General features: G+C 40.9%; 1 protein-coding gene across 4 annotated transcripts in view; it reads left to right on the top strand.

Annotated features, from left to right (window-relative positions):
- The window catches only part of ATP6V0A1 (ATPase H+ transporting V0 subunit a1), a 57,589-nt gene that overhangs the window by 8,964 nt on the left and 26,861 nt on the right, over window positions 1-21,764 (top strand). For 2 of the 4 annotated variants that reach the window (XM_077779105.1, XM_077779106.1), the window contains exons 3-9: window positions 7,172-7,250; window positions 8,727-8,824; window positions 9,378-9,506; window positions 15,977-16,059; window positions 16,435-16,561; window positions 18,661-18,743; window positions 19,358-19,451. In XM_077779105.1, the coding sequence (XP_077635231.1) occupies window positions 7,172-7,250; window positions 8,727-8,824; window positions 9,378-9,506; window positions 15,977-16,059; window positions 16,435-16,561; window positions 18,661-18,743; window positions 19,358-19,451 (693 nt within the window). Of the gene's footprint in view, window positions 1-7,171; window positions 7,251-8,726; window positions 8,825-9,377; window positions 9,507-15,955; window positions 16,060-16,434; window positions 16,562-18,660; window positions 18,744-19,357; window positions 19,452-21,764 lie in introns of all 4 variants that reach the window. The other 2 variants (XM_077779104.1, XM_077779103.1) reach the window with 1 other exon arrangement.

Genomic DNA, 21,764 nt, shown 5'->3' with positions numbered 1-21,764 from the left:
TAATGCTGCTGTGAGCATTTGTGTACGAGTATTTGTTTGACTGCTTATTTCTTTTGGTGTATACCTAAGCGTGGAATCGCGGGGTCGTGTGTGAATTCTGTGTTTAGTTTTCTGAGGAGCCTCCAGGAGACTGCTTTTCACAGCAGCCACACCATTTTACGTTCCCACCATCAACATACGAGGGTTCCAATTTCTTCACTTCCTCACCAACACTTGTTATTTTTCATCTAAAATTTTTTTTATTATAGCCATCTTAATGGCTATGAAGTGGTATCTCACAGTGGTTTTGATTTGCATTTCCCTCATGGCCAATTATGTGGAGCATCTTTTCATATGCTTATTGGCCAGTTGTATAGATTTTTTTTTTTAATGTAAAATCCTCCTTGCAAGCCTGTGTAAAGTCAAGTTGGTTCATGAGGTGTATTTCAAAAGAATTTGGGGATTCAGTTTACTAATATTGTTTTAGGATTTTTTTCACTTACACAGTAAAGTCCCCTCCTTATCTGTGGAGGGTACATTCCAAGACCCACCGTGTCTGAAACCACAGATAGTACTAAATCCTAGATATGTACATCGTGTGTGTGTGTGTGTGTGTGTGTGTATACACATATACATATATATGATAACTTTATCATTTATCATAAATTTACAATTTATCAATTGTAAGAGATTAACAACAATAATAAAATAGAACAATTATAATTATTGTAATGAAAGTTATGTGAATGTAGTCTCTCACTGAAAATATCTTCTTCTACTGTACTTACCCTTCTTGTGAGGATGTGAGATGACCCGATGCCCATGTGAGGAGATGAAGTGAGGTGAATGACCTAAGGGTCGTCATGTAGTGTTAGGCTACTATTGGCTTTCTGACCGTATGTCAGGAGGATCACTTGGTTCCAGACTACAGATGACTGCAGGTAACTAAAACCGGGAGTAAGAAGGGGGAGACTAATGTATTGATGAGTGATACTGGCTTGTAACTGTCCTTTCTCAAACTATTCTCATCATGTATCAAGCTGATAACTGGCCAGTCTTACTTGTTAGTTGAGGAACGTTCCTTCGTTTTTCCTCTTTGCAGTAATTTTCCAAAGATTTGGCCTTATCTAGTCTTTTAAAGATTAGTAGAACCTGTTTTGATACCTTCTAGGCCTGATGTTCTTACTTCTTTATTACTTATTTATTATTATTCTTATTTTTTTAAGTAAGCTCTACGCCCAGTGTGGTGCTTGAACTCATGACCCCAACGTCAAGAGTCCCACACTCCACACCACTAGGCGCCAGCTAGGCACCCCTAGACCTGATATTTTTTTAGATGGATATATTTTAACTGTTGAAATTTCTTTAATGATTATAGGCTTATTCTGTTGTTGTTTTTTCCTTGTCAGTTTTGGTTAAGTTATATTTTTCTAGAAAATTATTTATTTTAATTAATTAATTTTTAAATTTACATCCAAGTTAGTTAGCATATAGTGCACAATGACTTCAGGAGTAGATTTTTTTTTTAATATTTTTATTTATTTCTAGGAGAGAGAGAGAGAGACAGCATGAGCAGGGGAGGGTCAGAGAGAGAGGGAGACACAGACTCCGAAATAGGCTCCAGGCTCTGAGCTGGCAGTCAGCACAGAGCCCGACACGGGTCTTGAACCCACAAACCGCGAGATCATGACCTAAGCGAAAGTCGGACGCTTAACGGACTAAGCCACCCAGGCACCCCAGGAGTAGATTTCTTAATGCCCCTTACCTGCTTAGCCCATCTCCCCTCGCACAACCCCTCCAGCAACCCTCTGCTTGCTCTCTATATTTAAGAGTTTTATGTTTTGTCCCCCTCCCTGTTTTTATATTATTTTTGCTTCCCTTCCCTTATATTCATCTGTTTTGTATTTTAAATTCCTCATATGAATGAAGTCCTATAATATTTGTCTTTCTCACAATAATTTCACTTAGCATAATACCCTCTAGTTCCATCCACATAGTTGCAAATGGCAAGATTTTATTCTTTTTGATTGTTGAGTAATAACTCCATTGTGTATCTTCTTTATTCAGTCATCTGTCAGTGGACATTTGGATTCTTTCCATACTTTGGCTATTGTCAATAGCGCTGCTGTCAACATTGGGGTGCATGTGCCCCTTCGAAACAGCACACCTGTATCCCTTGGATAAATACCTAGTAGTGCAGTTGCTGAGTTGTAGAGTAGTTCTATTTTAAATTTTTTGAGAAACCTCCATACTGTTTTCCAGAGTGGCTGCACCAGTTTGCATTCCCACCAGCAGTACAAAAGAGATCTTTTCTCCACACCCTCCCCAACATCTGTTCTTGCCTGAGTTGTTAATGTTAACCATTCTGACAGGTGTGAGGTGGTATCTCACTGTGGTTTTGATTTGTATTTCTCTGATGATGAGTGATGGTGAGCATTTTTTCTTTTGTCACTTGGCCATCTGGATGTCTTCTTTGGAGAAGTGTCTGTTCCTGTCTTTTGCCTATTTCTTCACTGGATTATTTGGTTTTTGGGTGTTGAATTATGATGAGTTCTTTATAGATTTTGGATACTAACCCTTTATCTGATATGTCATATGCAAATATTTGATATGTCATTTGCAAATATCTTCTCCCATTCCATCAGTTACCTTTTAGTTTTGCAGATTGTTTCCTTCTAACTTAATTGCTTTAATTGCATTATCATAGGACATTGTATAATGCTGATTCTTTTCTTTTCTTTTTTTTTTTTTTGAGAGAAAGCACAAACGGTAGGGGTAGAGGGAGAGGGAGAGAGAGAATCTCAAGCAGGCTCCACACCCAGTGCAGAGCCCAATCAAAGGCTCTATCCCATGAGCATGAAATCGTGGCCTGAGTCAAAATCAAGAGCTGGGCCTCTCAACCAACTGAATCACCCAGGCACCCCAATATCAATTCTTTACTGAAATCTGCTGTATGACCTATCTTGTGGTCAATTTCCACAATGAAGTTTTTTTTTTTTTAATAGTTTATTTATTTTTGAGACAGAGAGAGAAACAGCACGAGTAGGGGAGGGGCAGAGAGAGAGGGAGACACAGAATCTGAAGCAGGCTCCAGGCTCTGAGCTGTCAGCACAGAGCATGACACGGGGCTTGAACCCACGAACCGTGAGATCATGACTTGGTCGAAGTCAGACACTTAACTGACTGAGCAACCTAGGCGCCCCGAGTTTTTTTTTTTTTTTAAGTTTATTTAAGGTGCCTCCTTAGTGCAGTGGGCAGTGTGTCAGTCTCATAAAGTTATTTATTTTGAGGGAGAGAGCCAGAGCAAGCATGGGGGAGGGCCAGAGAGAGAGAGAGAGAGAGAGAGAGAATCCCAAGCAGGTTCTGCACTGTCAGCACTGAGCTCTGCACAAGGCTCAAACTCATGAACCATGAGATCATGACCTGAGCCAAAACCAAGATTTGGATGCTTAACCAACTGAGTGACCCAGGTGCCCTTCATAAAGAATTCTTTTTTTTTTTATTTTAAAAAAATGTTTTATTTATTTCTGAGAGAGAGAGAGAGACAGTGTGAGCGGGGGAGGGTCAGAGAGAGAGGGAGATACAGAATCTGAAGCAGTCTCCAAGCTTTGAGCTAGCTGTTAGTACAGAGTCCAACGCGGGGCTCAAACCCATGAACTGTGAGATCATGACCTGAGCCAAAGTCAGACGCTTAACCGACTGAGCCACCCAGGCGCCTAGACATTTTTAAGCCCCACTTGTGTAGGTATTATTTGGGTTGTAAATATGGTTTTTTCCAGTTATCTTAAACCTCAGCCCCCATAATGAATTCTTAAAAAGAGAACTATAGAGGTGCCTGGGTGGCTGTCGGTTAAGCATCTGACTCTTGATTTTGGCTCAGGTCATGATCTCACAGTTTGTGAAATTGATCCCCAAGTGGGGCCCTGTGCTGAGAATGCAGAGCTTGCTTGGGATTCTCTGTCTCCCTCTTTCTCTACCCCTCCCCCATTCATTCTCTCTCTCTCTCTCTCTCTCTCTCTCTTTCTCAAATAAATAAACTTAAAAAAAAAAACTGTTGGATGCTAGGATAAAAAGTGTGTGTGTTTGAGAGTCTCTCTCTCTCATTTATTGGTTCGCATTTTCTCTATCCTTGTTAATATTTGGTAGACTCAGGGCACCTGGGTGGTTCAGTTGTTTAAGTGTCTGACTCTTGGTTTTGGTTCATCTCATGATCCCAGAGTGGTGGGTTCGAGCTCCACGTCGGACTCCTCGGTCAGTGTAGAGCCTGCTTAAGATTCTCTCTCTCTCCCCTGCTAGTACTCTCTCTCAAATTAAAAATATATATATTTAATTGACTTGATGATATATGAGTAATTTAAAATTGTATTTAAAATTTCCTTTACATAGATCTGTCAGTGTCTCCTTGTGGTTCTGTTAATTTCTGTTGGAAATATTTTAAGGATACCTTGCCCAAATATTTTGGGGTGCCTTACCTGAAACTGGTTACTGTTGAACTTTGCCTCCAGATAATGAAACCAGTAAAGTTACCAGGAGTCTTGTGGCTACTTTAACTTTAGTGTCATACTTATTGAAGTGGAAATTTCTGAATCAAAGGCTAAGATAACTGCCTACTCAGTGAAAAAAAACATTTTATTAGAGATATCCACATTTAGGATTGTTGCATCTTCCTGGGAATGGGAATTGTTCTTATTAACATTTTGTAATGATTTTTGTACTCTAATAATGCTTTTTGCCTTAGATTCCCTTAATATCAATATAATAATACAGATAATGTCCTTAATAGTTTCTCTATTATCAATGTGCCCCTCCTACAATTTATTCTTCATGCACAATATTAGTCTTCAAAAAAGTAAATGTTTAAAAAGTATTTTTTTTTAAATCAGATTATTTGTGGGGGGCCTGGGTGGCTCAGTCAGTTAAGCGTCTGACTTTGGCTCAGGTCATGATCTCATGGTTCGTGGGTTCGAGCCCCGCGTCGGGCTCTGTGCTGACAGCTATCTCAGAGCCTGGAGCCTGCTTCGGATTCTGTGTCTCCCTCTCTCTCTGACCCTCCCCTGCTCATGCTGTCTCTCTCTCTCTTTCTCAGAAATAAATAAAACATTAAAAAATTTTTTAATAAAAAAATAAAATAAAATTACTTGATTCCGTTCTGCCTATGGAATATTTTTTCCCCTTCTCTGAATACTGATTTTTTTATGTCTCTGAGTCACTTCCCAAGGTCTTTCTGCTTCATTCTGCCTATTTCTGCTTGGTGAACTCTGCCTTATCTCCCAGAGTCCCAGAGGTGTATCCTTTGTTCTTTTATTCCACTTACCCATTTTTTCCTCATAGTTACTCCTATGTATGTTCATTTCTTTCCTTCCTTCCTTCTTTCTTTCTTTCTTCCTCCCACTTCTTTTTTTTTTTTTTGTGGATGTTAAATTTATATTCACTGAAATGCATAGACTTTAAGAGTACAATTTGATGATTTTTGGTAAATTTTTATACCTTTGCAACTACTACCCCAGTCAAAATATAGAATATTTCCATCAGCCCAGAAAGATATGTGCTTTATGTGCCTGCTTCTGGTCATTCTCCACCCACTATAGATAACCCCTGTTTTGATTGCTACAATCATAGATTAGTTTTGAACTTGATGTAAATGGAATCCTACATTGCAAAGTCTTATTCTGACTTCATTCACTCAACCTTATGTTGAGATTTATCTGGGTTTTTAAATGTTTTTTAAATTTATTTTTGAGAGCTAGAACACGAGTGGGAGAGGGGCAGAGAGAGGGGGAGACACAGATTCCAAAGCAGACTCCATGCTCCAAGCTGTCCGCACAGAGCCTGATGCGGGGCTAGAACTCATAAACTGTGAGATTATGACCCAAGCCGAAGTCGGACGCTTAACTGACTGAGCCACCCAGGCGTCCCAAGAGATTTATCTGTTTTTATGTGTATCTGTAGTTGCTTTTTTTTTTTTGGTGAGTAGTATTCCAATACACCATAACATCTTCATCCATTCTTCTTTTGTTAGATATTTGGAACATTGCCAGTTTAGGGCTATTGTAAATAAAGCTGCTGTAAACATTCTTGTACAAGTCTCTGTAGACATGTTTTTATTTGCCTTAAGCAAATACCTAGCAGTGGAATGCTTAGTTATAATGTAGGTAGGTTTAACTGTATAAGAAACTGACAACAATATTTACTGTTTTAAAATAACATTTATCACAACAAATTGCATTTATTAGTTTGTGTCTGTCTCGTCCATGGATCTGATAGCTCCTCAAAGCTCAGACATATCCTTTTGTATTGATACCAGTGCCTAAATACAGTGCTGTATAGATGGTGCTCCATAAATGTTGAGTGAGTAGTTATAGTTCTTTATTTGTATTACTTTTATAGAATTTATCACATGCTATCCTAATTGGTTGTGTTTATTTTTTCTTTACTAGATTGCCTTAGTAAAGGCTTCTTAGTAAGTAGGAACTTGTTTGCATTTCCCAGAATATCTGTCACATTGCTTTGAAAATTAGTTGTGATATATGAATGAATAAACCAGCCTGTCCCCTAGGATGCGAAGGTCCTGGGACAGAAGAATAAAAGATGTTTGCCTTCTGTCTCTCCTGATTGGGAGGATGAGAAGGAAAACTGAGCAGAGCTTCTGTTACATCATTGCTCAGATTTTTGGTTGGGGGAGCTCACTGAGACTGGCCTGGGAAGACCATCTTGCACCACAGTGCTTTGTCTAATTGTCTCCATTCCAATGGAGGCAATGCCACAGTGAGAGAGGGGTTTTTATCTTCAGTTGGTGTGATTGGCCCTGAAGCAAGTTATGTAGGGCAGTAGACTATTTTTGCATCACATGATTGCATCATACACTGACACAAAATTAGGTTTGCTTTGCAGAATGTGTTGCTTGTGAAACAGAGGAAATAGATGCAGTATTTAAATATCTGGGAGGTGCCTGGGTAGCTCCGTCAGTTAAGCGTCCAGCTTCGGCTTAGGTCATGATCTCATGGTTCGTGAGTTTGAGCCCCATATTGTGCTCTGTGCTGACAGCTCAGAGTCTGGAGACTGCTTCGGATTCTGTCTCCCTCTCTCTGCCCCTCCCCTGCTAGTGTGCATGTGCTTTCTCTCTCTCTCTCAAAAATAAACCTTAAAAAAAAACTTTCTAAAAAATATTTGGTATTGTGTTCTTATTTTGCAGTTAAATCCAGATGTGAATGTTTTCCAGCGGAAATTTGTGAATGAAGTTAGAAGATGTGAAGAAATGGATCGAAAGCTCCGTATGTGCTTTTTGGTCCTGTATGATGTTCCTATAATGAGTCATTTGTCTGAAATTCGAGATGCTAGTCCTCTTAACAAAATAAGAAAATACTACAGGAGAAAAAGGAGGAATAGTCTTGTGATCCTGATATTAAGATGAATTTTTCATGTACAAGTAGATTTTATGGTATCGGGGCTAAGTGGTGCTTAATGGAAACCTTGTTTGAGATGATAAGGTTGCACGCTGAACACACTGGTTATTTTTTGTTGGAAGGGTTTTATAGCTACTGCTGTAGCTACTGCATTATAGAATTGTGAGAGATAGGACCCAGACCACTCTTTTTATTTTATTTTATATATTTTTTATTTTAAAATATTACCTATTTTTTATGACTTTTAAAGATTTTATTTTTAAGCAATCTCTACATCCAGGGTAGGGCTTGAACCCACAACCCTGAGATCAGGAGTCAAACATTCCACTGACTGAGCCAGGCAGGCACCCCACCATCTATTTTAGATGTCAACATAGCCACCTTTTAATTTGAGCTTTTTATGAAGGAAGAAACTAACACATTTATTAGGGTACTGTTGAAAGTTGAGTTCATGTACTTTGTTTCATTCATTTCCTCACAATATTCCTTCAGTTGGGTATTACCTCATTTAATAAATGAGGAAGCCATTTAATAAATGAGCCTGGTTGGCTCAGTCAGTAGAGCATCTGACTCTTGATCTCAGGGTGGTGAGTTTGAGCCCCACATTGGATGTAGAGATTACTTAAAAAATAAGCAATAAATAAATAAGTGAGGAAACCAAAGATCAGAGAGGTTAAGTGCTTGCCAGGAACATAAACAGTTGTGTTGGAATTAGTATTTGAATCCAGGGTGTTCTCTCTGGCTCTGAAACCCATGATCTCACTACTATACTATGTTGGCTTTTTAGCTGATTGGTGAACTTGGTCCCAGCCCTAGAAAAGTTACTAGTTGTCACTTTTCTCTCCTGGTATTTGGGGGCCTTATTCCATGTCATGCTTTTTGTTTTTTTGTGTTGTTAAAACTGATCTGGTTGTTTTTCAAATTTGATGAGACCCTTTTGATCTGGAGCTGCTCACTAGTGTGCTAAATGTCAAATATTCTATTGAATGACGCTCTTCTGTAGCTCTGCTCTACAAGGAGAACTATTGTGCTCTGTCTGGGGCAGTAGTTGCAGAGGGTGGAGAACTGAAGCAGATGAGGTCCAGTTTTAAGATCAGAAGACGGAAGGAAGACAGCAGTGGGATGATAATCCTCTCTGGGGTAGCTGTGATTGTTAACAGTGTGTGCAGTGGAGGAAGAGGAACGTGGAGAAAGAAGGATTTACATGTTCTGCTTCCTTTATATGAAAGTAACTTTCTGGGAATGAAGCTCTTTTTAGCCAGGTTTGGGTCTTATTTTTTTTCCTCAAATACTGGCAATTCCAGTCCTATGCTATACATGAATGTTTTGATTCTGTCATTTTAGGATTTGTTGAGAAAGAGATAAGAAAAGCTAATATCCCAATTATGGATACTGGTGAAAACCCAGAGGTGCCCTTCCCCCGGGACATGATTGATTTAGAGGTAAACAATTCTTCTGAGTAAGAGATAAGTTTCTTTTTACTTAAAGCAGAAATTATTTTCCCGTGTGGATGGAGAGTAGAGGAATTCTTGCTGTCCTTATCCACCTTGTCTCTTGCTTCTAAATTTCTTGTGAAAACTTACTATAGAGCACTATCTTGAACAGTATCACATGCCACCAAATAAATGTTTATTGCCTTACTGAAACCTTATTGGATTAACATCAACTTATCTAGTAATCTATTCATCTCATAGACTAAATGAATAACCAGTAGACTTTTCAGTATTTATTTTATTCATCCAAAGTCCCCTGAGAAATTCAACTTAGTGTATAATAGAACCTATAGATAAAGACATGATGTTAAGCAAAAAAACTGCATAAAGAAAGTTGTCCTGGTAAAATCGCATATTTTCTGGGTAGGCATGAAATATGTTTGAGCCATTGGGGTGGCAAGAGTTCTGTGGGATGGATAAATTCACCTGTCTTTCCGATCAAGCACATTGAGCTTAGTCTGAGTTAATAAGTTTGATTTTATTTATTTATTTTCTTCTGTAGGCCAATTTTGAGAAGATTGAAAATGAACTGAAGGAAATCAACACAAACCAGGAAGCTCTGAAGAGAAACTTCCTGGAACTGACTGAATTAAAATTTATACTTCGCAAAACTCAGCAGTTTTTCGATGAGGTCAGACTATTGTTTCTTTTAGCATTTGAGCAGCTGATATTACACCCGCACAAGTGGGCCATGCTGTTATTACAAAAATTATTTTAATTTGCTAGTTTGAAAGCAATACCATTTTCGCACCGTTTTGGTTGAAGGAATGTCAGATTATGTTCCATTTCTCATGCAGTACGCAGCCAGTCATGGTTTTGTATGCTTTTGCATTTTCTGCAATTTTTCATCGCAAGATGGGGAAAGGAACCCTAAAGTAGTTGTGTGTGTATATATATATATATATGATTGAAATTTTGTCATTATATTTTGAGGTAAGTAAATGCTTAAGGTAAAAGTTGAAGCAACAAGAAACATTCAGCCATACACGAAATTAGAACAAAAGTTTAATCTCCAAAACTCTGTCATCAAATTTTTATTTTTATTTTATTCTCTATGTTTGCTTATCCACCATGAGCACATTTGTAACTATCCACATAGCACAAGTCACACTTTAATTTTTCAAGAGTTTCTCTTTATGTTGTATGGAAATACTGGTAGGATGCCTATTTCGAAATTCCTGGATTTTCATGGAAACTCAATCACACTACCTTATAGGGAAGAACGTAAATCAGTTCCTAGGTTAAAAATGTAGGAGGTGACAGATGACAGTTTGCTGAGGTGAGCCCACAGAAAGGCTTTGGAGCAAGGCTTTCAGCAGGGTTCCTTCTCATTAAACATGGAGAGGAGTCTTAGCTTTCAGCCTGGATTTGGCCTTGTTGATGGCCTAACGTATCGGGAACTCTCTTTTTTTACAGTAAGGTGCCTTTGCCGCCAGATTAGCAATATCAGACACTTCTGCTACTGTTCCAGCCACTCTTCAGTGTGCTTTTCATAAAGTTCTTTATTTTCTTTGCTCAACAGCAGCAAAATTGGCAAAGCTCTTTAAAAATAGAGGGCCCATTTTAGTTAGCATCTGATGTATTCTCAGTTCTACTTTTAATATCGTTCTTTTAAGGACTGGAGCAGGGGCTGTCTAACCAGCAGCATGAGCCTCACCTACGAACTTGTCAGGATGCAGATCATTAGACCCCACTCCAGATTTTCATGAATCAGAAACCCTGAGGGTGGGGCCCAGCAGTCTGTTTTCACAAGGAGACTCTGAGGCACACTAGTTTGTGGACCACTGGGCTCAAGGACGTCAGCCAAAGATGTGATACATTCTTCAGTAACTAAGGATGGACTCAGAGAAGCCATGCTAATTAAAAAAGTCTGTTGGGGAAAGGGGAAAAGCTCATGAATTTAATTGCCTAGTTATCCCAAGAATCAGAGTCTGGCTGTATGTCAAGAGCAGTTTGGTGTGAATATTTGGCTTGCTCACTGAGTTGAGAATTTTGAGACTCATGGGACTTCTTTCACCAGTCCCTGATATCTCATCGAATTAGAAGGTGTGGGGCAGTGTGATTAACTCTTTCCAAGTGTTTCAGGTCTTTTGCAACAGGCATGGCCACATATGCCATATCGTTTTAATGAGCAAATAATCTGGAATTCCAGTTGCTCACTGCTTAAACATCATTGTATTTATATTCACTAATCCACTGAGCATTTAATGAGCACCTACTCTGTGAGGCACAGGATGAGTAAGGCATGGTCCCTGTGCTCAAGGAATGTATTACTTAGTCAAATCAGAAAACATCCCAGGGCACAGTGTCTCCATCGGCTCACACAGATAGGTGCTTTTCTAAATGTGTCCAAGCTACCATCTCACAGATCCAATTTAAACTAGCCTCAGAATCAAAGCTCAGGTACTTTTAACATCATTTGCGATTTAATTCTTTTGCACCCCCCTTCCCTTTTTGATGTAGTCTTAGTTTATAGCTAGGATGTTGCTAAAATGTATGACAATGTTTTTCTTAGCCTCCTGAGTTTAAGGGCTAGAATAGGTTTCCTTTTCTAACTCATTCTGTGAGAAATTCTGAATAAGGACTGACAGATGGACTCCCTTATGAGCAATAGTTACTTGAATTTTTTTTTAAGTTTATTACTTTTTTGAGAGAGAGTGTGTGCATGTGTGCATGTGCGCACACAAGCGGGGGAAGGGCAGAGCAAGAGGGAGAGAGATGATCTGAAGCGGGCTCCGCAATGATAGCAGAGAGCCTGATGCGAGGCTCGAACTCACAAACCTCAAGATCATGACCTGAGCCAAAGTTGGACGCTTAACCAACTGGGCCACCCAGGAGCCCCGTTACTTGAACTATTAATGTTATTTACAAACAAAACATTAAAACTTAATAAGAGAAATCACTTGGAAAAATGACCAAAGTGTTAAAATCATAAGTTCTAGATTTAGGAATTTTCTTTGTGATTAATAAGTCTAAGCACGAAACCCCCATGCTGAGAAGGCAGGCTGGAAGTCTTTACAACCTTCATGCCCAGTAAATCCATGGTGGGTTGTTTTTCCCCTTACTCACACAAAACATTTTTTTCTCTCTCTCTCTCTGTTTTTTAATCTCGAAGTACTTTTGAGCCCAAGTCCTGGGCTGTGAGAGGCTCTTTGGCTGCTGTTGTCATCAACCCCTCATGTCCCTACACGGGTCCTCACCATCGCATAAGGAGGCTTCTGGCAAGGGCCCCTCTACCTTTCCTCTCCGAGTGCAGTCAGTGCCTTGCCTCCTCCCATCACTGGCCCAGAGGTTCAGCCAGGTCCCTTTCAATGTCCCTTGACCAGCTGGTCCCACGAAGCAGTCTCAGCCGTTGCCCCCATGACAGGCGATAAGACCTCACAGAGTAAGTGCACCTGTGCACGTGAGGGCACGTTTTAAAGAGTGCAAGAGAGAGAAACATGGGACCCACAAATCTCAGAAACGGAACTTTTTTCATGAGATTGCCTTCCATGCCTGAAATCCCACTGTTTGCAAATGACCTGAAATACAACCAGTTTCAAACCCTTCTTTTTTATATACTTTGGTGGACCATGATCAATAATTTATAATAATGAGTTAGCAGAAAATGGCCAAATCAGAAAAGGGTTCTTTCTTTCCATCTTTAGGCGTAGTGGTCATGATTGGCAAGGTGTCTGGAAGGGGACGAGGAAGCGTAAACTGGATATTCTTATGATTTAAGATGATTACAAATTCGACTTAGTCATTTCTCGTCCAGAGCATTAAAAATGACTTGTTAATGATTATCCTTTTCTCAGTCTTCTTGCTTATGAAGAACTGTGAGAGCTGAAGAGGGCTCTCTGCATCTTTTACCATAAGCACCCTAACACATGAGAACGTAAAGAAGACTGGAAAAGTAATGGTTAATGGCATGCAGGTCCCTGCCTTCCTTTCCTCCTGAGTCTTCCATCCATCTGCTCTTCTTTACTTTTCTTTCCCATCTGCCATCTCCTTTGGGGCTTGGGTGAATACCGTAAGTAATGAAATGTGATTTTTCTCTCTCGCTGTAGATGGAAGTAAGAGTATTTGCTCTTGGTAATTAATGCAGCTGAATCCGGATGTGCTGCTTCTATTTCAGTGTAGAGAGAGAGCCGCTGAAATTCTGCCGCTTCCTCTTTCAGGGCATGGTTTTAGTGTTCTGATGGGGGGAAAAGGTAAACCAGGGAACGTAGCAAGTCATTTAGAGGCACATTGGCCGCGTTGTTATTGTTATTAGGGAGCCCAGAATAGGATTTAGTTTTAGAGATTGTTTTAAAGGCCCTCAGTGAGTGGTTCAGGTCCTCCTAGTTCCTCATAAGGCACAATTATTTAAACACTTTTTTTACTCCCCTCTCTAAGATTTAGGATTCTTAAATATGAAGTGGTGATATTATTAATTAGATTATTATTGCAAGTTTCCATTTGATTTTATTTCACTGGGTTCTTTTTTTTTTTTTTTTTTTTTTTTAAGTTTTGAGAGACAGAGTGTGAGCAGGGGAAGGGCAGAGAGAGAAAGGGACACAGAATCCAAAGCAGGCTCCAGGCTCCGAGCTGTCAGCACAGAGCCTGATGCGGGGCCCAAACCCACAAATTGCGAGATCATAACCTGAGCCGAAGTCAGCCACCCAACCAACTGAGCCACCCAGGCGCCCCTCCACTGGGTTCTTTTTATGCCCACAGAGTCCCCAGATCCAGTTTTTGGAGGACTCTAGTTGCCCAGTGCTTTTTGCTGTTCTAGCAGTTGTCCCCTTTAGAACACATATATTTGCACTGAGTCTGATCTTTTGGGTTTACTTTAGCCAGGTCTCGTGAACCGTGTAGGGAAGTAGGCAGGAGTCTTGTGTGTAGCAGTCAGTTTCACTGGTTTTTGCTGAGGGACATCCCAAGAACAAGTTGAAATGAGGTAGTCATCTAAATCCTTAAAATAGATTGCCTGTGGCTTGCAATCAGCTGATTTGATATTAAGTAGAAACCAAAAAAAGCCCTCTAATTTTCCGTTTGATAGCAAGTGGAAACCCGTGCCCCCATTATCTCATCTTAAACTTTTTCATAGATCATGACAGTATTTCTCTGCCTTCTGGTGTACTCAGAGCCTGCCCTTCCTTTTTTTTTGTGTGTGTGTGTGTGTGTGTGTGTGGAGGTTGAACGTTGATCCTGCATCAGCTCTTAGAATTTGCTTCCCCAAAAATTGCTTTCTCTCTTTTTTTTTTTTTTTTTTTTTTTTAAGGCTTTTAGCCTAATCATTTGGTTTATACTCAGGTTTATGCTCAATCCTGAAGCCCTCCCCCACACCCCTTCACTTTACATTTCCTATGACTTATCAAGAGAGGTTCCCTTGTGACATTTTTTTTTTTTTTAATTTTATTTCTAGGAGAGAGAGAGACAGCATGAGCAGGGGAGGGTCAGAGAGAGAGGGAGATACAGACTCTGAAATAGGCTCCAGGCTCTGAGCTGGCCGCACAGAGCCCGATGCGGGGCTCGAACCCACGAACCGCGAGATCATGACCTAAGCGAAAGCCGGACGCTTAACCGACTAAGCCACCCAGGCGCCCCCCCTTGTGACATTTTTTGATCTCAGGGTTAACAGGAATAGAATCAAACTGATGTTTGGAATGAAGATGATAGAGAAAAATTCTCTCGATTTTTTTGCTTAGTTTTGCTTTTGAAAAGGAAGATTTTTCTGGCATATCTCTGGTCTTTGGTCAAACAGGTAGTGTGTGGATATTAAAGTTGAGGAGACCAGGTGGTAGAGAAGTGGATTGGCCTTTATTTTTTAGAGAGCTTCTCAGACCTTCCGGATAAGAATAAAAGGTGTTAGGATGTGTTGGGCAAAGAGAGTCTAGGAAGTATAGATCTCCGTCTGAGAAGGTCCCTCTCTTCCTTCATTTCATTGTATAAACTGTCATGGTGGAAATCATTTTAAATCTAAACAATTAAATTATCCCACATGTTCTATATTGGCTTATGATCAGTTACTTTTTCTTCACTTGATTTAGATTACTGGCTTTAGCTATGTTCTCAGTGACCCTTAAACTATATAGCCTGACATGAACTTTTTAATATTCCTAGATTCCTGGTTGGAAACAAAGACATTCAGATATGTTTTCGCTTTTTCTTCCCTTTATTGATGCAGTCAAGGCCCAGCCCTGCCCAGGCAATATGCTGCTTCTCCTTTTGGAGAAAGAAATACTATTTATCATTATTATTATATTCTTTATTTTAGAGAGAGGGAGAGCACACAAGCCGGGCAGAGGGGGAAAGGGGGAGAGAGGATCTTAAACAGTCTCCACACTCAGTATGGAGCCTGACGTGGGGCTCGATCCCACCACCCTGGGTTCATGGCCTGAGCCAAAATCAAGAGTCGGACACTCATCCAACTGAGCCACCCAGGCTCCCCCAAAGAAATACTCTTTAAATCCCATGGTTTGTATTTTTACAGTGGCCATGCTGAAAGTTCTCATGTTGTGAATTTTGAAGAGCATGGAAAACCCAGTCACGTGGAGATACCCCTTCCACCTTTCTCCAGCCCACACTGCTCAGGACAGTGGCGGGGCCTTGCTTTTCTCCTTGGAAAGAGAGTCTCCATCTTTCACATTCTCACACAGGGAAAATTCTAGTTTGTAGCTGCCTGGAAATTTGATGTTGAGAGTATCTTCAGAGCTGCTTTGGTTTTGCTGAAAATGAAGAAACATTGCAGCTTCCGTCTGTGTGCAAAAGTATTTCTTGGTACTTTCGTGGCTCATTCAGGGAAACAGAGGAAAAATGGTTTCCACCTAAGTAACAGATTTATACATATCACCATTATGTAGTGTTTTTTTTCTTTCTTTGTTACCTCAAAAACGATTTCTCTGGATGCTTTACTGGGGTGACGAAGCTTTCTCTACCTCTTGTTTCTTTTCCTTTGTTTTCTTCCCCTATTCTTGTCTTCTTTTTGTGGATATGTCTTCTCTTCTGGTAGTTTTTTTTTCTCTTGTCTTTATTTTCTGAACTTATCTCCCGGTTCCTCGTTCCCTGCATGCCACTAACTATTTTCATTAGATATTAATTGATTTGTGAATTCAGGCTGAATTGCATCATCAGCAGATGGCGGATCCAGACCTGTTGGAAGAGTCCTCATCCCTCTTGGAGCCGAGTGAGATGGGAAGAGGCACACCGTTAAGGCTCGGGTAGGTACTGCTGCGAGCCTCCATAAGTCAGTGGGGTCACAGGCCTTTTTTTGGGGGGGGCGGGGAAGGAGGGGTCAGGTTCATTTTTGCTGTTCAAAAGAGCAGTGAGCCTGGCCAATTCACTGGCTCCCAGGATATGTTCTCTTCTGAGCCCCTTGAGAGGTGTTCCTAAGTCACTTTGGATGCAGTTCCTGAGTTGTCCTGTCAGCCCTCTCCTGGGTCCGGGAATAAGACTTTGGGAGCCCTTTTGGCGCAACATTGCGTAGTCTTGTGTTTATTGTTTGTGTCCCTCTCCTCTCGCTTCTCTTCTTTGTCTTAAAGCCTTCCGTGCCGTTGCATGGGCTAGAGATCCCCATATGCCTCTTCTCCCCACAGCTTCGTGGCTGGTGTGATTAACCGGGAGCGCATCCCGACTTTTGAGCGCATGCTTTGGCGGGTGTGCCGGGGGAATGTGTTCCTGCGACAGGCTGAAATCGAGAACCCCCTGGAGGATCCTGTGACTGTAAGACAAGGAAATTGTGTCCTGTGGACTAGGTCTTGTAAAGGGAGCCCAGAGCAGTGACACTGCATGGTACCACCTGAGTCTGACGCTCCCACAGAGGAGCCCTTATGTTTACTTCTGCTTTGACTTGCACATTTGAAACACTGCTCTTTTCCTCTTAACTCCCATCGTGTGTGTACACATGATGCATACTGATGAGTGCCTAGACATTTTCTCTTTTTTTTTAAATTTTTTTTGATGTTTATTTCTGAGAGAGAGAGCGTAAGCAGGGGAGGGTCAGAGAGCAAGGGAGACACAGAATCTGAAGCAGGCTCCAGGCTCCCAGCTGTCAGCACAGAGCCCGATGCAGGGCTCAAACCCACGAACCGTGTGATCATGACCTGAGCCGATGTCAGATGCTTAACCGACTGAGCCCCCCAGGCGCCCTATCCCTAGACATTTTCAAGCCCCACTTGTGTAGGTATTATTTGGGTTGTAAATATGTTTTTTTCAGTTATCTTAAACCTCAGCTTTACATGCTCTCTGTTACTTATCTGAGACCAAAAGAAATCAACTTTCTATGACAATTAAGGTGAGACATCCGGTTCCACGTTCGGTAATATCAATATGAGGAGAGAGTTCCTAAATTGTGAGCTTGATAAGTTGATGAAATTTTTAGTTGGTAAGGATTTTTGTCTACTTGTTTGTTGGGAGATTTAGAAACTTAATTTAAAAATAATACACTGTGCAAGATAGATTGATCTTCCCCACCCAGCGCTTTGCAGAGTAGGAACGGCTGAATATCTTGGGATTTGACAGAACGGGACAGAGTTCTTAAACATCAGTATCTGATGTTTAGTTAGATACTGATCTAGCTAAAGTATCTGATCTTGGTGCTCACGTACACTAAGTATCCTGAGTCTTGATTTCAAGGATCACAAGGAGGATGAAACGTATTGCAAAGAAAATTTACTTCCCTTTAGTATTGATATTATTTAGAAGCGTGGCCTTGGTTTTTCTGTTGAAAATGATCTTTTGGATTTTCTTAAGTTAGTATTCTTTGCTCCACCTAAGAAGAGAGATTGAATCTGTGACTTCTCAGAGTGGGTGGGGTCGTGCAGCTGAAAATCTGAGGCTTTTATCCTTTTATCCTCCTAAACAGGAGGGTGGTGGCGCTTAGGGTACAGCGGGCCCTCCAGAGGAGACTCCCCGAAGCCTGTGCTTGGCCTGTGGAGACCCTGCAGTCTGCAGTCACACCTCTTGTGGAACTGTCCTTAGGAATCTTCAGCCAAGTTTCTGGGCAACAGAAACACTGTTATCAACAAATTGAGGAAAAGGGGGTTTGGCTAGCTACAGCAGAGCCGCCGCACAAAAATGTGCTCCAGTTTATTCCTGGAGAATGAGGAATTTAAGATGGGTAGCGTCATTGTCTTCACTCCTCATCTCCTTTTATCCTTCTAAAGTCCATTTGCTTTTTATTGTAAAAACTCTAGGAATATGAGAAATACAGGCAACCAGAGACAATCCCAGTTAACACGCAGTTAAGCTTATTTTTCTGATCTTTCCCTGCAGTCCTTGCCTCAGACTTTGCATGTAAACTTGGTGTTTGGAATAGATTGCCTTCCTCCCTGCCCCTTCGATCAAACTTAGCATGAAGCATGAAATTCTACATCGACATTCTTCCCAAACCCTCCATTCCTTAGAGTTACTCAGTTTCCTCTATCTGGGAATTTCTAAGCATGGGAATAAGCAGGAATGACTTCCTTTCCTCTCCTCCGTACTTACATCACTCAGGTAGTATAAGGTTTGAAGTTGAATTGGTAAAAAGGGCTATATTGTACTATGAGGAGAATCATCTGAGCATCTGTGTTCAGCTCACAGTTGAGTTTAAAAACAAATACAGAAAGTTTTCTGTGCATTAGAGATTATAGGACAAATGTTCTTATAGTGGAGCTTAAGAAATGGATCGAGGATAATAGTTTGCAGGGTTGCCATATCCTTAAAGGACTCCCGTTGTTCCTCTATCACCTTGGTTCCTCTATAACCAAGGAAGTAGGTTATTCAAGAAATATTCTTCCAGAGTAGAAGTCTGAATTCTCTGTTTCTGGTTTGGGACCCAGGGTGACTACGTGCACAAGTCTGTATTCATCATTTTCTTCCAAGGTGATCAGCTGAAAAACAGAGTCAAGAAAATCTGCGAGGGGTAAGAGATATGTGCCTTCCTGAGGGTGTAGTCAGGCTGTCTGACTGTTTAACCTTAGGATACAGAATAGTGAAACAATAGCCCTTTTAGCCTACCTTGACGCAATGCATATATCTTCTAATAAGGTTAGGGATATTTTAAACAATTAGGGATGGCCTCAGTTTGCTTTTAAAAGTACTGTCAAAACCACAATTTCCTTTCTTTGGAAAAAAGTAATCAGGACTCATGGTTTATAAATGCTGCATTGTTCTAGGACAATGGGCTTGTGTACCCAGCAGTGTGCCATAGGCATTGTGCCTGTAAGCTTTTCTGAAATTCTGCCCATAAGATCTCTTTTCCGTGCCATTTTTCTCTCATAGCTTATAATATGACTTGGATTACTGAGTTTTACAAATTTTAATGTAAGGAAATTTAGTAGCTGCAGAGGACGTCAAGATTGTTCAAATGTTGCTGCTGTATCTATAGGACACTTCCTAGTTACTCATGATCAGGGCACCAGTCTGAACTAATCCTGTTTAGGTCCTTCTAGTACATTAAGATTACTTTCTGAGGTTATGTAGATTGGATAGGTTACGAAACTTCGATGTTCATCAGGCTGTGTTTGTATGTTCCAGGTTCCGGGCCTCACTCTATCCCTGTCCTGAGACACCACAGGAGAGGAAGGAAATGGCTTCTGGAGTTAATACCAGGATTGACGATCTCCAAATGGTATCAGAAGGCTGGAGGGAATTTTTGTGTGTGTAAAATGATGAGGGTTTTTGGAGGGTGATAGTGGGGTTCGTGGGTTCTGGAGCCAACAACCAAGAAAGAATTCTTGAAGACATCTTTGGTGCAAAAAGGTAATTTTATTGAAGCACGGAGACAGGACCCATGGGCAGGAAGAGCTGCCCAGGGACCATGAGGAGAAACTGGTTATATACTATGGGGTTGGGGGAGGTAAAGTCCAGAGAAAGTTTTCAGTGAGATTTTCATATGCTAAAGAAGACTCCAAGATAGTGGAGGCCTAGCTATTGTCAAGCTGAGGTTGTTTTTCCCTCTAGCAAAACATTAACATTAAGACTGTGAGGAGTTTTCTGGAGAAACGTTTTTACTCTGCCAGCCTCAAGTATTGTCAATGGACCGCAGGTTATAAGGAAATTTAGTTCTGTCTGCCATTTCCTTCTGCCTTTGTTTCCCACGTCACTATGGAGGGTGATGGAGACTTAGGTCCTGCAGGACTATGATCTCTGTCAGTTAACCATTTGTTTTTTTTCTTTCCTTTGTTCTTGGGCAGCCAAGAGTGCTGAGTATCACACGTATCCAATCTAGGAGTGGGGGGAGGGTGTTTGCATCCTGGCAGCTTGCCTTATGCTCCCTCATCAGAAATACTATAATAGAAAACCATTCTCCTTCCTTGAAACACTAACAGTTTGTTAGGCACCTACAGCAGCCAAGACCCAAAAAAAGAAATGTCCATGGGTAACTTGAGCCCTTGGGAGCTGGGGAAAAGTTTCAGGGAATGACTGTTAAAAATAGCATTAATCATCCTTAAACACGACAGGAATGCTATCCATCCGAAATTGTTGTTGCTTATTTTTTTTTAATGTTTTATTTATTTCTGAGAAAGAGGGAGAGAGAGAGAGACAGTGTGAGCAGGGGAGGGTCAGAGAGAGAGGGAGATAAAGAATCTGAAACAGGCTCCAGGCTCTGAGCTCACCGTCAGCACAGAGCCCGAGGCATGGCTTGAACCCACGAACCGTGACATCATGACCTGAGCCAAAGTTGGATGCTTAACAGACTGAGCCACCCAGGCGCCCCTGTTGTTGCTTAGAATATTCAATTTCCCTCGTCATGAGTCTGCGGTATTTTTTATGATTAAAAAAAGTATGCTTCGTTAAGAAAAAAATCAAGTAATAAAGAAGCAAGGCATAAAAGCCCGATCCTCTGTCTCGCACATACCCCGTCTCCAGAGGCAAGCACTCTTAACAGCTTGGTGTGTATCCTTCTGGTCACCATATATCTTAATCATGCAGTGTAGGCAGAGTCGTGGTATAGCTCCTGTACCCAAGAAGAGACTGCGTTAGATTTCTACCACATCACCTGTTGGCTTATACGCTCCATGGTTGTCATGAAGTCCTAAGGAAGGAGTCACGATCGATGCATAAATGGAAGGAAAGTGTGGCCAGTTAGAGCTTTGTTTCGTGTTGAAAGACTATGATGGTTGCCCTCTTGAAACATTAAAACATACAGTAGTTCCCCTGCCATCCATGATTTTTCTCTCTAAGATTTCAGTTACCCACGGTCAACTGCAATTCTGAAACAGGTGATCCTCCTTCTGATGACGTCAGAAGGTCAGTAATAGCCTAACGCTGCATCACACGCCCACACCACTCCCCACACTTCATCTCCTCCTGCTCATGTAGGCATTTTCTCCTCTCACATCCTCACAAGAAAAAGGGTGAGTCTGCAGTATGGGAAGATATTTAGAGATACCACATTCACAGGACTTCTTATCGTCTGTTGTTACACTTGTTCTATTTTGTTATTAGTTATTGTTAATGCCTAATATAATTGTCTAATTTATAAATTAAACTTCATCATAGGTATGTGTGTATAAGAAAAAACATACTATTTATAGAGTTAGGTACCATTCACTGTTCCAGACACCCACTGCAGGTCTTGGGTGGTGATGGTGTCCCCTACTTAATCCCAAAGATAGTTCTTTCCAGCAGGGGCAGAGTCACCAGAGATCTGGTATAACTCCCATTTCAACTCCCTTTGTCCTCTTTCCCTCCAACTCCCATGTGACCTGCCATCTTGACCTATTGCCGGCTCCTTTGAGATGCACTCACCTGTTTAACCGAGGGAAGAAAGGTTTTAGAGCTGCTGGTGGGTGGTAGGCCAATTAGTATGTTCTGGGTTCTAGGCCTGTCTTAGCCCCTCCTAGACTCACAGATAGATTTTTATTATTTATTTATTTATTTATTTATTTATTTATTTATTACAGATAGATTTTTAAAAGGCATTCACAGTTTGGCCAGA

This window comes from Crocuta crocuta, unplaced genomic scaffold (assembly GCF_008692635.1).
Source record: "Crocuta crocuta isolate KB4526 unplaced genomic scaffold, BGI_CrCroc_1.0 scaffold68, whole genome shotgun sequence".
Classification (NCBI taxonomy): Eukaryota; Metazoa; Chordata; class Mammalia; order Carnivora; family Hyaenidae; genus Crocuta; species Crocuta crocuta.
The sequence above is the reverse complement of the archived record's forward strand: the minus strand, read 5'-3'. Positions and strand labels throughout refer to the sequence as shown.